This window comes from Boleophthalmus pectinirostris, unplaced genomic scaffold (genome assembly GCF_026225935.1).
Source record: "Boleophthalmus pectinirostris isolate CB_2022bp ecotype Guang Dong unplaced genomic scaffold, ASM2622593v1 HiC_scaffold_9, whole genome shotgun sequence".
Taxonomy (NCBI): Eukaryota; Metazoa; Chordata; class Actinopteri; order Gobiiformes; family Gobiidae; genus Boleophthalmus; species Boleophthalmus pectinirostris.
This window is the reverse complement of record NW_026571541.1, coordinates 3,610,100-3,628,821: the sequence shown is the minus strand read 5'-3', so window position 1 is coordinate 3,628,821 and position 18,722 is coordinate 3,610,100. Positions and strand designations below refer to the sequence as shown.

At 37.8% G+C, this 18,722-nt stretch overlaps 1 protein-coding gene across 1 annotated transcript in view; it reads left to right on the top strand.

Annotated features, from left to right (window-relative positions):
- akap1b (A kinase (PRKA) anchor protein 1b) overlaps positions 1-3,283 on the top strand; it is a 30,013-nt gene extending 26,730 nt beyond the window's left edge. Inside the window, exons 10-11 of the mRNA XM_020920490.2 lie at positions 2,383-2,448; positions 3,060-3,283. Of these exons, the coding sequence (XP_020776149.1) occupies positions 2,383-2,448; positions 3,060-3,122 (129 nt within the window). The 3' untranslated portion in view covers positions 3,123-3,283. The remainder of the gene's footprint in view (positions 1-2,382; positions 2,449-3,059) is intronic.
- Positions 3,284-18,722: the final 15,439 nt, after the last annotated feature.

The following is an 18,722-nucleotide window of genomic DNA, read 5'->3' as shown; positions in this document are numbered from 1 at the left end:
AGTAGAAAAGCAGTCAGAGAGCGCAGACCTCCGCCAAGGACTACCCCCATTTTTTATATAAATTGCGATAAAATCAGTCTTCTGGATCAGATCCGGATCAGCCTTTGGAATATGAAAGAGGATCCCATTGTCCATCCCTGAGTCAAATTTCATGGGGTTTGGTCAATAATTAACCGAGATATTGAGAAACCAAATTTTTGGCCCCATTTACCACAATGTTAACTAAAATTTCAAAGTGATCCAGAATCCAGGATTTCTTCCGGATCATCCCCAAAATGAAATCAGTTCTTCCTTTTCACATTTCCAACAAATCCTGAAAATTTCATCAAAATCGGTCCATAACTTTTTGAGTTATGTTGCTAAAAGACAAACAAACAGACAGACAACAAACAAACAGACAAACGCCAGCAAAAACATAACCTCCTTGGCGGAGGTAATAAAGGGTTATTGGTTGTGTAGTTGTCTGTATTTTCATTCACATATTATTTTTAAGAAGGTAACAACATTATAACATGTTCTAAAGCTCACAAGAGTCTTTCTGTAATATAGGACCTTTAAAGACAATTTATTGATAAATATAACTTTTTTACATTCAAGATATCAATAAGTTTGGCCCTCGGATTGATAATATGTATTTATTTTGGCCCATCGAAGAAAAAAAGTTTGGGCTCTACTGATTGAAACATTCACCAGGTCAGGATAACCGTATAAACTCCCACTGAAAATAAAATGAAACTGGTTTAATGCCATTTCCCGGTGATGTTTATTGTGTTGTCTGACCCAATTTCAATAAAAAAATTAGTTTTTAATTAAAATATTGATTAAATAAGTGATGGTTAGTGTTAAATTATGTCTTATTACACTGAATTCGTCACTTTGGGCACCCATGCACTAAACGAGAACATAATGCATTTGAACTAGGGCTTGATATCGTTAAGAAGTTGCCGATACGATACATACCTCGATACATAGGCCACAATACAATACATATCGCTATACAGTGAGCTTTCGTTTCGATACGATATAGTTCAATAAAAAATAAAGGCTAAATCATGGCTGTGATACCACTTCTTGTGCAAAGTTCATAAGAAACACAAACATTTGAATCATCAAAACAGTGAAAATGTCAAATTGGTCGCATCAATCAAAGACCTTTAATGTGGCCCTAAGCTGATTTTCTACTAAAATATTTTAATTATATTTTCTGTTAAAACATTGTTAATTTTCTGCGGCGCTTTTCATAGCAGCGTCTCGAGCGCCTCTGTACGTGGCCCCTCCCACCAGAGCAGCACAAATGAAGACTTGTCTCTTTCCAAACGCTCTTAAAGGACGATCGTTTTGACTGTTGACCGTGACACCCTCATCAGAAAAATGTCCAACATGAGAAAAGTGGAGCCGAGTGCAGGATTTTCCAAGAAAAATTTACTTCTTTCTATTTGCATACAAGTTAAAACTTTGTGTTGAAATTGCATTTTTCTTAGTTTCAGGTTGTTCATAATATTATAATATTTTGTAAAAGAAAGAGTTCATCAATTAAAAAAGATTTCTGTAATAGATTTGTGTTTCTCTGCACAAATATTTGAACTTATTGCTATTTTTTGAGGTATATATGTCATGAGTTTTCTGATCCGGCCCCTTTGGGATCAACGGCCCCCGGACCAAAATGAGTTTGACACTCCTTTGTTTACATTGTAAACAGACAACAAAACTGTAGCTCTGTAACTAAATAACTTAGTAAAATCTGCCAAAAAATATTGTTGGCAATATATTGATACAGCAGCCCACGATATCAATACTGTATCATCACATTAATGATATTTCGATATTTTTGCGCACCCCTAATTTGTAAGTTAATCTTTATTTATATAGTGCTTTCACAGACATATTCTGTCCCCAAAGATGCTTTACAGAGCATTATTCAGCATTATTCTTTCAGCATTATTCATTCACTCTATACCCTGGTGATGGTAAGCTTCTATTGTAGCCACAGCTGCCCTGGGGCACACTGACAGAAGCGTGGCTGCCATGCCACTCGACACCATCAGTCCCTCCGACCACCACCATCACTCACACACACCACTTTCATACTAGGCAATGTAGGTGAAGTGTCTTGCCTAAGGACACAATGATTGAATTGATTGTATTTAACTGATACTATTAGTACTGTGTACTAATTTGTACACAGTAACTTCCCAATATTTGTTTGAGCGAAGGGACAGATCACTTTTAGCTCTTACTTTGGTAGGTTGTTTGGTGCGTTCAAAAAAACCTGTAAAAATATTGGTCTATGAAATGTAAAAGGGAAAAATTACCTCAGTTTCTCTAATTCTGTATTCTGTCTGTAATTCTGATCATGTCATATAAATAAATGTCTGTGTTTAGGTTTCAAACTATGACACCAACACCGGGCTCCCACTGGTCCATTTGTGGAAGATGGGCGGAGATGAGGTACGCTTTTCTGCTTCAGCTGGTTTGTTGAAGCAGTTTGCAGTGGTCCAAACTTAATCCTCACTTACCTTGTGCATTCTTAATGTGATGAGTCAACATGATGATTTTAGAAGCACTTTTCACAACCAGAGCAGAGCATGCTAACGTGCACTTCCTGATTCTCTTAACAATAAAACTTTTTATGATTAAAGGACCCATATTACTTTATTTTTTGATCTGTTTCTTCATCAAAAACATACCAGGAGGCTGCTACCTGTACTGCTGCCTTTAAATAATCATGCAGTTTTTACAGTAAAGCTCTATTCTGCCTTTATTCTGTCTGCAAATCACCAAGTGCCCCCAGAGCCTGTGTTTTAATTTATTCCCATCCACACAGATCAAAAGCACCAAAATGGTCTTAGTCAGTCTGCATTTTCAAACATGCTTGGATGAAACAAAACACAACTCCATGACTGTTTTTGAACATTATAACATGACTAAAAGCTCACAAGAGTCCATTTTGCGTAATATATGATCTTATTTTGACCTGAAGAGCTGCAGATCTGTAGAGAAGAAAAACAAAAAGCAGGTGCAGTCCCTTCTTAGTTAAAATCTTCTTTCTTGTTTTCCAGGTAGTCTCTGTGAACCGCACACTGGCCGAGCGCAGGCTGGGCGTTTGGGTGGACAGCTTCTAAACTTGCATCAAATTTGGACCCACCTTAATTTTTTGCAACACCACTGGATCTACGAGGAGATATTTTTTTGTTTCATTTTCGTTTTTTTTTTCTTTCACCATTTTGCCCTGTATATCCTTAAAACTTCAAAATATTAAAGTAATTTGCGGGCATAACCTACAGCAACATGGCACTGCTTCAGTCTAAGCGAGACCTCCCGGGTTTACTGTACAAAAGGACTGAAGTAAGAGGAGGCACTTGTACATTTTTAAAAAGAAAAATCTATATTGTAATTAAATAAAGGTTCGCCAATATTTTTTCCTCCCCACATTTTTCGACAATAATTTTGCTATGGGCCCTTTGCATGTAGACTCAATCCTAATGCAAAGTCAAAGGAATTCCCCCATCCCATAAAATCATGTTTTTTTTTCTTCAACATTTCATACATTTTGAGTTTTAAAACAGCAGAACCACTTCTTTTTTTGAGCCTGTTTCATTCACAACTGACCCGGTAACGCCACTACACAATTCATTCAGGAAAAGACGGGCCACTGAAACCAACGTACATCGGGGCATTTTGCAGCTAAGAAGCAGGAAAATATGAAATTGCACTAACGGAAGGATGTTTTAAACTGCCAGAAAAATGAATTGTTAAGCTTGAAGTCACTCAAATCGACACACTCCCATTTATCGTGAATCGGACAAGGTTTTGTTCATACTTTAATTGCGTTACGTAATTTCTGATATGTATTGGTGAGCAAAAAATGAAATCTACTTCCATTTTCAACCATATTTTCTTTGTTACAGTGAAAACGAAAAAATTTTTTGATGTATAAAATGTATAAAATATTCCGATTTTATTCAAAGTTTGGCAATTATGAATTTGGTGACAAAAATCTAGACCAAAAAAAGGAAATATCAGGAATTAAAATCTTGTTACGGTGTGTGTTCGTGCATTGATTTCAGTTTTGCTTCAGTACTTATCGTCTAGAGAGCAAAAATAAAGAGATGATTTGCTTTTTGCTCACTTTTGCGTAACATCGCATCACAATGACGTAGGGATTGTTTTTGTTTTAAAGGTGCATTGTGTAACTTTTCTGGTGGAGGGACCTTCAAATGCTTTGTCTGGAATGTTTCACAGTATGACATTAAACCTTTTCGATCTTCATTATCATTAAGAAGGTGCCGATATGATACATACCTCAATACACAGGCCACGATACGATACATACCTTGATACAGTGTACTTTCGATTCGATACGATATTTCAAATCGATTTGATACGGTTCAGTAAAAAAGCACTAAATCGTGGTTGTGTTAATCGATACAGCATCATCACATCAAACGCTACGATATTTCTGCTCAACCTTATTCTTCATGAAGACCAAACTAGGCTAAGTTACAGGTCAGATCTGTGGAGAGGCGACCCATTCACAGTCAGAATGCCAGTTTTTCTAGGTATTTTTGAGCTATAAAACCACTTGAAATTGAATAAACGTAAAGTAGAGCTGCTTAATGTCACACTGTGGAACATTCCAGACAAAGCAATGACTTACAAATGGAAAAAAAGCAGGTTTCTAGCAAGCAAAAAGTTACACAGTGCACCTTTTTAAGTTACTGAAAAAGTCCCAGGATCTAAAAATATTCCAACAGCGCCAAAGTCCGGACAGAAACAATCCAATCCACCAATAACATTTTTTTTCCAATTTCTCTCGTATGTCTCCAAATTTTTCAATACTTTTTCAACATTTCAGCAAATTCCTCAGTCGGTTCAAGGTAAACGGGAGTAACGTCGGTGTCATTAAATGCGTTGATATTATGAACTGTAAAAGCCTGTGTTTTGTAACGTCATGGGTTTTTGGGCACACGTGTTGTGAGAAAACTGACTTGAAATATGTATAAAAGAATGGAAAACGCGCTCGGAGACGTCCTGAAGTCTTGAAGGAAGAATTAGCTCTTTAAAGACACTATCGCGTACAAACGAAAGGGGAAAATCTCTATACAATGTACATTGAAGGCTACTGTATTTGAAATAGACCTGCCACGACTCTAGACATAGACGTGCTATTTGGACACTTTAAAGACGCGCTGTGTAACTTTCCTTCTCGTCCTTGGAGCCGCTGTCGCTTCGCCTGGAATGTTCCGCGGTACGACGCCGAACCGCTCCACCTCCACGCAAAAAGCCGCAAACTGACAAGCTCGGCCACGCTACGAATTTTTTCAGTGTTTTTTCGAGCAATAAAAACTTTCGGTTAGATCCGTTTTAATGCGATACTTCGGAACATTCCAGGTGACACACTGACGCTAACATCTCTGTGGAGACGAGCAGGCGGCGCGAACCCGACCCCTAACGTTACATAGAGCGTCTTTTTTTGTCTTTAAAACCATATTTGACAACAGAGCTCACACTAAATCAATAATCTGCTGCTATCCCTTTAAAAAAAACAAAAAAAAACTATTTATTCAAATCAATTTCTCCATTTCGTGTTTTGAGTTTTTGATAGCCAGTCCCTCTTATCGGACGAACTGCACTGTGTGTCTTGTCACTGTAGTCTTCATTATCCTAAACTTTTCAAGGGATTATTTGACTGACATTTTTTACAGTTTCTATATCGACTTCATTTTTTAAAATAATCATCGTTACTCTATTAGCAATAAGGCAGCTTTTTTAGTTGAAGGACAGTCTCCAAAAATGCAAAGGGAACTTGGAAGTCGGGGGTCACTCAACAGCTCGTAAAATAACTGTTATTTACTGTCATTCTTACACAAAAACAATACAAAGCGTCAATACTTTAACTCAGGAACGGTTGGAAGGGTTCGGGGTACATTGTGTGCCTGTTCGGGCAAAAGAATAGGAACGGAAATGCTCGAGTCACACGGGATTTTTTTTTTTTTTTGGTTTACTGTATTTGAAGTCTGTAAGGAAGGGGCTATATGTACACTGTTGAAGAAATTGGAGTAAACGGTTTCAAAAGCGAAAGTGAAGCTCCGCCCACAACCACATTTCAAACGGAGCTGCTAAACTGGGCAATGGCTGCGAACTAAAAAGAGTGAAGGAGGAGGAGGGGAGGCGGGGTCCGGAGCTTTAATGAACATCGCGATCGATCTAACAGGTCGCACTTTAAGCTCCGCCCCCTCTGCCAGGTGTTTGCAATAGGCTCTGTTCACACTTGCGTCGCAAACTTGGAAGACGTTTGGAAATATGCAACGACAACTTCCTTTGGGCTCTGTTTGCGGAAGCAAGTAAAAATTCAAAAATGTCCCAGTTTTCTTCATTTCCACGTCATTGTAGCTTTCCGTTACGTTCGGCGAATCAACAGTTCCAACCGTATGTCAGTTTTCATCGTTTCCCCACTGACGCACAACTCCGAGCGCACTGGGTACATGCGATTAGAAAAGATGAGGCGCCGACTTCCAGATGATTCCAAACATCACGTACGTCTGCGGTCTTGATTTTACCACTGAGCACATTTACTTCAGTGGGTTTGATCAGCCAGTCAAGCCCAGAGTCGGGAACTACACCAGAAGTCGCCGTCGCGTGTTTCCGAACGACCTCCTGGCGTGAACAGAGCCTATAGACGCGTCAAGAATCTCGGACTTCCGGTCATTGCGCAATGCACACTGGGAAGGATTTTCTGAAAAAAGTGAGCATCAAACCGCCATGTTTGTTTTCCCAGTGGGATGAGTCTATTGACAAAGTCGATCTTTTCAAGTCTTTTGAACCATATCACTTTTGTTTCTGGTTCTGATATTGTCATATTTTAGTTTTGGGATTCAGACATTGTAATTATGTGGTTGTTGGATCCTAACAGCAGAAAACAGCTCAAGAAATTTGTTTGTGAACTCCATAACTGCAAAAGGGAACCAGATGTGTGTGACTGCAAACCTCTGTTCAAACTGTTTCTCTTCCCAACGGAATTGAAAAATAGTGAAAGGTGAAGGTGATGGGCGGGATTGATCCACAGGAAGAACCAGAAAGAAAACCTCTGACTACCTAAATCATCCTGAGTTTACAGCGAACAGTTAGTATGTGGAGCGACAGCAAAGCGGGATCCCGTTTGTTAATCGAGAAGTGCAGAAGACAAACAGACTGAGGTGCTCTTTCTTGTTCTTGTGGTTTTGCAGTCACACAGATCTGATTCCCTTTTGCTTTTATGGAGTTCGCAAACAAATTTCTCGAGCCGTTTTCCGCTATTAGGATCCAACACCCACACAATTAACGATGTCCGAATCCCGAAACTAAAATATGACAATATCAGAACCAGAAAGAAAAGTGATATGGTTCAAAAGACTTGAAAAGATCGACTTTATCAATAGACACATCCCACTGTAATACAATCCTTCCCAGTATGCATTGCGCAATGAGTCTGAGATTCTTGATGCGTCTATTAGAAACACCCGACTCTAACCTGGGCAGTCTTTTGTGATGTCACCTACTACGAATAGTCGCGTTTTTGACCAGAAAGCTGCAGATTTGCTCTAAAATTGCCAAAACTGACTTGGAACAGTAGATAATGCTTTTAAAACATAATTTGCACAGTTAAGTAGCTAAAACAAAGTGGATTTAGTGTTTAGTTCCTCTTTAAGTAAATAGGACCTTGTACAAAATACTACTGCATATATGTGTACATGAAATTATACAAACAAAATCAAATAATCTGAACTTGAATCAGTCCATAAAAATAAAATATAAACATTATTGTATAAGACATATTGTAATGTATTTTTAATTACCATTGACTACCATGAAATGACTCCCCCTCGCTTCTACATAGGTCATAATAAGCAGTAGCCTATTATGAAGTGACACAAATGCTTTCTGGTGATACATTTAATCACCAATTTCCAAATTTTCACTCCCAAATCGTGTATTTTACTGATCACAGGCGGTTAAAAAGCTGAAAATACATATAGCCCCTTTGAGTCATCAGTAGTGTGTTGTGATGGTGCTGGATTGGGAGAATTAGCCATAATAACTTTAATTTGCTGTTTTGCTTTTTTTTTTTTCAATGGGTTGTCTTCCCTCATTTTAATCACTGTATTATCTGTACTGCAGCCGCCACGATTCTTGTCTCTGATCATGTAGAGTTTGAGTTTTGTTCGAGTTTGTTAGAGATATTTATGGACGACCTGGTGTTTTAAGATTGCCTACGTAAAAATACTAAAGTTTGGTACTGGTTTGGAGTGACCGACAGATGAAAGAACCTAAGAATTGTTTCATTTACTTTACAAAAAAACAACATCTTTTGCTTAAATCAAATGGACGACGGTGCGACTTCAGCTCCCGCCGATGAATGCTGTCGTTGTGTCCTTGAGCAAGACACTTAACCCACATCACCCCCAGTGTCTGCGTACACCGGTGTGTGAATGTGTGCGTGACGGTTCATTGTTGTAAAGCTCTTCGAGGCTTGAATTTTGAAACGCGCTGTATAAAAATGACGGAGAGCAGAGGCCTAATATATTGTAACTATGAAGAGATTTATATTTATTAGGTTCTTTTTTCAGACCGAGAGTTTGTTTTCATACCTGACCGTTTGTTCTGCTCCCTGCACTCTTCCTCAGAGTCTCGTGATGTTGCCGTGACGCGTCCCCTCAGCTGATTTATACAGGTTTCGACAGCGTCTTCCTACCGGTGGAGGCAGAAAGCAGAACGGGAACAACACAAATCGGCAAAAGAGAAGCCCGTTCTGGACCGGAGGAAAACGAACACCGTCGCTGGATTAAAGAGGCGGGAGGTAGGAAGACGGCGCCAAAAACGTTATAAATCGGCCGAGCGACACGTCACAGCGGCATCACGCGACTCCGAGGAAGAGCACGGGGAGCAGTCGAAACTGTCAGGTATGAAAACAAACTCTCGGTCTGAAAAACGAAAGCAAGATTTACCGTTGTTGGAAGAAATACACAAGATAAAAACACAGAAACGCACCTTATCATTTCTTTCGAATCGACTCCACAAACTATCTCACGGCTTAAAGTCCCTTCAACTGGCAACAATCACGTCTTCGGGGTCCGCTTTCCGACGTTATCGCGAAGAACTTGTGCCAGTTTTTGTCTTATGTGGATAGGAATTAGAAAGATGAGCTGTAAACCACGTCAACAAATCTGCAATCTGGCAATTAAACAGCAAAGTCCAACAAAGTGAGATTTCCAAAAGTAAGAATATAGCTTTAATTACTTTTAAAATAATAATGTATAGGTATTTGTACATGAATCACAGGAAAAATCTAATCTCTAATATACATTTTTACTACCCCAGCCTGTCAGAGTATAGCTTTAATTACTTCTCAAATATCATATAGTTCAAAATCATAATCGCAATCAAGGTTACAAGAAAACAAATTCTTTTTTGTATTGCCTACCTCGAGTCGCAGTTAATCTTGTAATATTAATCCACAGAAACGGTCACAGATGAAGTGAATTTAAAGTACTGCCTGCTACTCCAAGCCTTTCATATAAAACTTTCACTTCAAGCCGCATCAGTCGTCCATAAATATCTTGAGAAACTCGTCCGGACTGAGTCAGTCTTCACAAATCGATTTCTTTCAGCTTTGGTTGCTGTAAATAGGACTTTTCTATTTCACTGGGCAGATTTCAAAGGGAACATTACTGCATCGGTTCGGTCCATATCGCCTCAACCGTCTAAAGCGGCGCCGAGTAACTTTTCGTTTTGGGGTCTGTCGCCCGCTCGTCGCTACGGAGACGTCGTCACTCTGCTTGGAATGTTCCACAGTGTGACGTTAAACAGCTCCGCTTTACGTTTATTCAATCACAGGTGGTTTTATCGCTCAAAACTACTCGGAAAAACAGACATTCTGACTGTGAGCGGCGTCGCCTCTCCGCAGATCTGACCTGTAACTCTGTCCATTTTGGTCTCTGTGGAATTACAAAGGTTTAATGCCATACTGTGGAACATTCCAGACAAAGCGGAGAGAAGCGTTTGACAGACTCTAACAGAAAAGTTACTCAAAGCACCTTTAAGTCTTTTTTTTTTTTCAATGTTTTTTTTTTTTTTTTTTTTTTCAAGCCTTTGGACTGAAATGACTGAAGTGTTGTTTGCATAGCTCTAGACAAGTCATCTGATGATTATTTAAATGTGTGTATTTTTCGTTGTTTTTTGCCCAAAAGCATATAACGACATGTACAGATCATATTTTGCTATAGGCTCATCTCTAAAGTTTGATTTCTTGATTGTACAGATCTATTAGGGAAGAATAAAAAGATATGGAAAGTAAAGTCGCGTGATTTAGTCATTTTTAAATATTTCCACTCACATTAGAGAAAAGACTAAAGGCTAAAACTGTCCCACTGCTCACAAAATATTTTCAAGCCATAGCATGTCATTTTTTTTGCCCAAAAAGGAAAAAAAAACAACCAGAACTACAGAAAAACGTAAGTACAATAGCAAAAAAAAGATAACTGTGTCCTGGCTAAAACCACAACCTCCTCCTAAAGAAAACTGGTGGGAAAGAGTTAAAGATGTGATGGAAATGGAAAGAGTAACAGCAAGACTGCGATTTAAAATGAAGGACTTTGAGGAGTTATGGGCACCGGTAATACAAGAAACAAGATAGTATGTATCCTACCTTTGGTGTGTGTATGGGTGTATGTGAGTGAGTGAATATGTGAATGTGTATGTGTGTTTATGAATTAATATTATTTTTATTTATTTTGGTGAGGGATCACTAATTAATGGAAATATGAAGTGTAAAAGCGATGTAGTGAAATATATGTATAAAAGAAATATATATAAATAAACCATATAAAAATTAAAAATAAAACCTACAAAAAAGCATGCATCCATAATGTGAGCAGGCTTGCATCTCCACTGACCTGACTTGCTTGTTTCCATGGAAATGTTGTTCCTTTGGTTATGATGCTGCCCCACCAAGGCAAAAGAGCTTAACTCTCCAGACTGAAACTGAGAAAAATAACTTCAATGTTTCTGTTTTGTCCAGACAAAAGTATAATGGGTGGAGCTCCTGAAATTTGACAACTTCCGGTAGTTGCTCTAATGAAGAAAAATTTGTATGTGAAAAATACTGAGCTCAAAATTGACCTTTTTATTATTTGTCAGTTCCTGTTTTCTGTCTTTGAATCATGAGCCAAAAATAAGTTTTCGTGCAAAGACAAAAGGCAGAAACTGATCATTATTTGCTTGATTTTCTCCAGACTTTCATCCATTATAAGAAAAACACCTCACCAAACGTGATTGAAATGATCTAGACGGCAGTAGCTCAGTTGGTAGAGCATTCGCCCACTGATCTGAAGGTTGACGGTTTGATTCCAGCTCTTGACATAAAAAAAAAACCAAAAACACATCACAGGTTGAGCGGTCAGATCCACTCACCCACAGGTTGGCTGGTGTGATTCCAGCTCCCACAGATGAATGCTGTCATTGTGTCCTTGGGCAAGACACTTAGCCCACCTTTCCCACAGTGTGTGTGTGAATGGGTGAGGGGTTCCTTGTTGTAAAGTGCTTTGAGTGCCTTGAAGGTGGAAAAGTGCGATAGAAAAATGTGACCATTTACCAAGAGTTTTGGATTTTCTGTTTAGTGTTGATCAGGATCGTGCGGCGACACTTCCACAGTGAAACAGTTTGACACAAGTTTAGTAGAGTGTGTACAGTATGAATAAATACACACAATACTTTTACATTAAAGATTATTGAAGTATAATTGAATACAAAGGTTTATTTATTGAATGTGTTCAGACTCTGTGTCAAAAAGAAGAAAACAAGAGGTTGGATTTGAAATTAAAATACGTTTATGAACTAAATCACAAACAAAACAAACACTGTTTCTGCTTTTTGTCTTTGCACGAAAACTTATTTTAGCTCATGATCCAAAGGCAGAGAACAGGAACTGACAAATAAGGGTCAAAGGTCAATTTTGAGGTCAGTATTTTTCACATTCAAATATTTCTTCATTATAACAACTACCAGAAGTTGTCACATTTTGGGAGTCCTGCCTTACTTACTTTTACTCTTACTTACTTTTACTCTTACTTTTACTCTTACTTACTTTTACTCCTGCTTACTTTGACTTTCACATATTCACATGATAAATACCCCCAAAATGACATGAACTCATTTTTGACTAAACATGATGTGACTGTGTTCTGCCTTTGTAGGGCAGCACAGTGTCTCCATGGAGAATGTTCCGAGCAAGTTTTTTATACACATTAAAAATAGACTTCATCTAAACAGTAACAACAAAACTAAACAGTGGGGAGAGGAATACAGACACAACTATGTCGTACAAAGTCGGGCCTTTAGTTTAGTTTTATTTATTTATTTATTGAGACGGGGACAGTTCACAATCTACATCACATGTGGCAAGTCCCACGGGCCACATCCAGAATCAGAATTTATTTGTCATTTCAGTATAAAAAATACACAGAAATGAAATACTGCACTCAGGTCCAGGTCAATAGCAGCATAGATAATTTTTAAAAATTTATTTCAGTCAGGTGTATTTTGACATTAATTCACAGTCATATTTAACATATACAGACCGAAAAGGTGTAGGCTGAAGCTTAATCTTATTCTGCCTTTACCCTTTATTCCTTTGTCAGAGCTTCATCTTAACACCAGTTCATCTTCATAAATACAGCAAGAGGAAACAAATCGGAAACAAAACAACAAAGTTCTACAACACAAACTAAGTCTCATATTTCATGTGTCTGTCCAGAGTTAAACATTTAAACTTCTATATAAAGTGAAAGAGTTTGGTGCACAGTTTTAGATTTTCTGTACATTTGTCCCACAGCTCCAGCTCTTTAACAGATTTACAAAATTTCATAATGTTTGTTCTAATTTTCTTTTTGATAAACATGGTCGTGCCTCTGAGCTTGTATTGGCTCTTTCGGATTTTGAACATGTTCTGCAATGATTTTGACAGGAGATTATTGTTTACTTTGACCATGATTTTTAGAGTATAAAGGTCGACTAAATCATAAATTTCAGAGTTTAAAGGTTTATAAATAAGGCCTTGGTTGGTTCATTATAAGTTGATAATGTGATTGCTCTTATTGCCTTTTTTTGCAGGTAAAGACTGGATTTGTATTAGTCTGATATGTATTGCCCCAAATCTCAATACCGTAGGTTATGAAGGGCATTACCAGCGAGTTGTATATAATAAAAAGACTGTTTTGATCTAGGATATATCTATATTTGTATATAATTGCGATTACTTTGGATAATTTATTTCAAATTTTATTTATGTGTGATTTCCAGTTTAAATTATGGTCAGTGTTGGGAAGGTGACTTTTAAAATGTATTCTCCTACAGATTACAGATTACATACCCCAAAATGTAGTTTGTAACAGAATCCATTAAATTACTTAAAGTGAGTAATGTAATCTGAATACTTTGGACTACTTGGTTTGCTGTAGAGAAGCAAAGACTAGGATGGTTTAGACCTGGTTTAGACCTGGTTTAGACCTGGTTTAGACCTGGTTTAGACCTGGTTTTAGTCCTGGTTTTAGTCCTGGTTTAGATCTAGTTTAGTTTCCCACAATGAGTGGAATTGCTGAGAAAAAAAAAAAAGGGGGATATAGCCCAAAATGTGAAAACAGGAAAATACCGCCGTGTAATCCATTTATTTCAACAAAGTAACTGTAATCCATTTACCACTCATTGAAACAGTAACTGTAACTGAATACAGTTACTCATAATCTGTACTCTGATTACGTAACTCCAGTACATGTAATCTGTTACTCCCCGACACTGATTATGGTCTATAGTTACTCCTAAAAAATTATTTTCAAAGACTCTTTCTAGTGGTGTATTATTGAGCATAATTTGTACATGATTTTGTACTTTTCGTAATAATAAGAATAAATAGTTAAATTATTGTATGTCAAATAGAGTCTTTAAAAAACACAGGACCCACCTGCCCCAGTTTTCTAAAGTGTGTTCCAAGTCAGTGGTGTTTTGTAAGGAGCATTAGTGTCTGGGCTTTCTGACAGAATTGATCTGTCTCACAACATCAGTATAAAAACTGTTCTGTAGTCTGGTGCTTCTGGCCTGTAGGTGGCGCAATCTTCTGCCTGATGGGAGAGCTGTAAAAAGTCCATGTGCTGGATGGTGGAGTCTTCCATGATGCTGTGGGCTTTTGTCCTGCACCTGCTGGTGTAAATGTGTTCAATGCAGGGCAGACTGCAGCCGCAGATGCACCAAGCCATTTTATGTGGCCCACAAGGGGTTAAAAGGTATATTTTATTATTATGTTGTGACTCTGTGCCACTACTACATCTCCCATGATGCACCGCAGCTGTTTCCCGTGAAGTGACGGCATCTCTCCCCAAAAATGTCCAAGAAAAGAAAAATTGATGCAGAAGTACGGCTATTTCGTGAATGTTACTGAAGGAGTAATGTGAATGTTTTAACTTAAACCTTTAAATCAAATTCAATCCACTTATTTCTACAGCACATTTCATAAACAAAACAGATAAAAACATGTCCAATAGAAATATAAAGTAAAGCTCTACTTAACTCTACTAGTCCTCATTAAGACAATAAAACTAGTCAAATCAAATAAGAGCAAGAATATAATAATAAAAAGGTAAAAAACATATAAATAAACCAAATGAATAAATATGAAATGAAAAATCAAATACAGACTTTTACAGTTTTGTAACAGACTGTATAATATTACAGTTACAGTTTCAGTCTTAACTTTACAACCAGCCCTTTGATGACAAACATGAACCAAATGTGGCCCTTGGTGAAAATGAGTTTGACACCCTGATCTACACAAACCTGAACAGGAGAGATGTTTGTATCAGGTTGTGGCGCCAGTGTTCATTTCCACCTGTCGTCTCCGGGCAGGTTGATGTTATAGTTCATGAATTAGAGACATTTTCTTTGTATGTTTTTATGACCAGAGCATCATAACAATACATGCATCAAAACTTAGACTTTCCGTCATTGCGCAATACATACTTGGAAGGATTTTCTGAAAAACTGTTATTATAGAATAGAAATAGTTACTTTTTGTGTTATATCTATGTATTTATGTTTGTTTTTTATTTATTTATGTTCTATGTATTACTATTATAAATATTCATTCATTCATTCAAAAAAAAAAGTGAGCATCAAGGTGAGCTGTTCTTTTCTAGTCTTTTGAACCATATCACTTTTGTTTCTGGTTCTGATATTGTCATATTTTAGTTTTGGGATTCAGACATTGTAATTGTGTGGTTGTTGGATCCTAACAGTGGAAAACGGCTCGAGAAACGAGCTTCGGAAGTTTGCGAACTCCATAAGTGCCAAAGTGAATCAGATGTGTGTGAATCTATGTGAAACGTCCGTTCAAACTGTTTCTCTTCCCAACAGAATTGGAAAAATAGTGAAAGGTGAAGGTGATGGACAAGATTGATCCACAGGAAGAACCAAAAAGGAAACATTTGACTGTCTAAGAAATCATAGTTTAGTCTTGGTTTAGTCCTGGTTTAGACCTGGTGTAGTCCTGGTTTAGACTTAGTTTAGTCCTGGTTTAGACCTGGTGTAGTCCTGGTTTAGACTTAGTTTAGTCCTGGTTTAGACCTGGTGTAGTCCTGGTTTAGTCCTGGTTTAGACCTGGTGTAGTCCTGGTTTAGTTCTGGTTTAGACTTAGTCCTGGTTTAGACCTGGTGTAGTCTTAGTTTAGTCTTAGTTTAGTCCTGGTTTAGACCTGGTTTAGTCCTGGTTTAGTTTAGTCTTAGTTTAGTCTTAGTTTAGTCCTGGTTTAGACCTGGTGTAGTCCTGGTTTAGACCTGATATAGTCCTGATTTAGACTTAGTTTAGTCCTGGTTTAGTTCTGATTTAGTCTTAGTTTAGTCCTGGTTTAGTCCTAGTTTAGTTCTGATTTAGTCTTAGTTTAGTCCTGGTTTAGATTAAATTTGTCAACAAATAGAGACACGTGGGACATTTCTTGTATAAAATTGGGACAAATCAGTGGTTTTGTATAAATGTGCTGGGACAGAGGACACAAGCTCAACACTGGGACTGTCCCGGGGAAACAGGGACGTCTGCTCACCTAAATGAAGAAGAAACTGATTTGATTTTTATTTTTTTATTTTTAAACCACAAATGTCACTTAAATAGACCTGTACATTTCATTTCAATGTTGACACTTTCACTCTCACTCCTCACAAATGTCGTAAATGTGTTTTCCAGCATTAAACCTCTAGTATTTTCTCTCTTTAAATGATGTCACTGCTTTTCATTCATGGAGCAATCCGTCTGAAGTGATCCAATCTGGGTTAAAAAGCTGCACAAAGCCCGACAGGAAGCGAGAGCAAGACGTCTTCGAAATAAAACCCCCTGAACACGCTGGAGTTTGTGCTGATTGAAGAGCGTCTCCTTTGTTTGTGTGTATGTAGGTCACGCTCTCCTTTGTCCAGTAAGCTGCTGCTGTGACATGCTCTGCCGCTATTGTCCCGCACTAAAGGGGATTTCCACTTTGCTCCTCACTACTGAACACCGTTTATACCTGAGCAGATGCAGCGTGGGGTCAGGTGATCTCACCGGCGGAGAAGATGTTTTCATTTTGGTCACGAAATCGAAGGAATGTCAATAAATTCAGACTTTTTTGGTGTCTTAATTAGGAATATGAATAAAACTAAAACTGAAACTTACGCCACAAACGGTCAACAGTAGACAGTGTTGGGGAGTAACAGATTACAAATTATAAGTAACTATACTCAGTTAGTTACTGTTTCAATGAGTGGTAATTGGATTACTGTTACTTTGTTGAAATAAATGGATTATACGATGGTATTTTCCTGTTTTCACATTTTGGGCTATATCCCTTTTTTTTTTTTTTCTCTCGGTAATTCCACTCATTGCCGGACACTAAACCAGATCTAAACCAGGACTAAAACCAGGTCTAAACCAGGACTAAAACCAGGTCTAAAACTAGGTCTAAAACAGGGTTTAACAGGACTAAACCAGGTCTAAATTAGGTCTAAACCAAGTCTAAATCAGGTCTAAACCAGGACTAAACCAGGTCTAAAACAGGGTTTAACAGGACTAAACCAGGTCTAAACCAGGACTAAACCAGGACTAAACCAGGTCTATAACGGGGTTTAACAGGACTAAACCAGGACTAAACCAGGTCTAAACCAGGATTTAACAGATCTAAAGCAGGACTACAGCAGGACTAAAACCAGGACTAAACTAGGTCTAAACCAGGTCTAAACCAGGTCTAAACCAGGACTAAACCAGGTCTAAACCAGGACTAAACTAGGTCTAAACCAGGACTAAACCAGGACTAAACCAGGATTAAAACAGGATTGAACAGGACTAAATCCTGCTGTGTGGACCGTGTCTCTTCTTCTATCAATAATATTTTTAATTTGGTTAAATAAAGTCTGGGCTTTTTATTTTCTTTTAACAGACAAAACTTCTTATGTGAAGATTTCCTCGTCTTTGTTTCTCTACAACAAATCAAGTAATCCAAAGTATTCAGATTACATTACTCACCTTAAGTAATTTAATGGATTCTGTTACAAACTACATTTTGGGATAAGTAATCTGTAATCTGTAGAGGATTACATTTTCAAAGTAACCTTCCCAACACTGACAGTAGAATTACAAAACGAAACATACACAAACCCTGGAAAAACTAAGTCATTTTTAGAAGATGTTTTTAGAAAACACAATGTCACGTTTCACTGTTTTGCAGATGACGATTAGAGCACAATCAAAGCTCTGCACTTCTGTCTCAGGGACACACAGATTTCCCTGAGCGCAAACTTCCTGAACTGAAACCTAAACAAACACAGTCAGAGACGTCAACCTGGTCCCATGAGGCGTCGATGGGTCAGTTCATCAGCACAGAAACAGTTTATGAGGAGTCCAGCCCATATCACATCATCATTATATCCACAATGTAATGTGTGTATGTGTACAGACCCATGAACATGTGTGTGATGTTGGTCACACATGACAATGTCTGTGTTTACTAGTGTGGAACCAAAATGTCATTGTTCATGAGTTGTGTGTGTGTTAGTTGTGGGACTGTATCAGTGTGTTGTTTATCACCAGAAAAACAAGAAATGAAAATTATTTTTGTTCCAATTAGAATTTTAACGGCTACACTGAAAGAGAAAGGAACTGTTCTAGAGAACTACATAGACCATGATCCTTTGGTGTTGTCAGTGCAGACGACATGAAGAAATAACTGTTATTAAACACTTTTTAAACTTGATTCTTCATATTATAACAGGACCAAAGGATTGTCAAGGCTTTTAAAAAGGAAAAAGTAGTGTAGAATTTGTCTCAAAATCTGGACTTTTAATTGTCAAAAATACTTAGTGTCTCTCATAATGTCTTCTTAAATTAATAATTAACATAAAAGACAGTTGTAAATGTTTTTAATCTGGGCTCTGATATCACTCACATGTGTCTTTTTCATGAGTGTTTTTCATTCGCCACATTTCGCGTGATTTTTTAAATATCTTGAGATATTCTGAAGTTCATCCCAGTTTCCTCATTAAAATCACATTATTCCATTTCACTTTTGCTTCCAGTTGCCTCCATTCTAGTTTGACCAAACGCCCTGTTTCCCCGGGACACTCCCAGTTTTGAGCCAGTGTCCCCTGTCCCAGCAGATTTATACAAAACCACTGATTTGT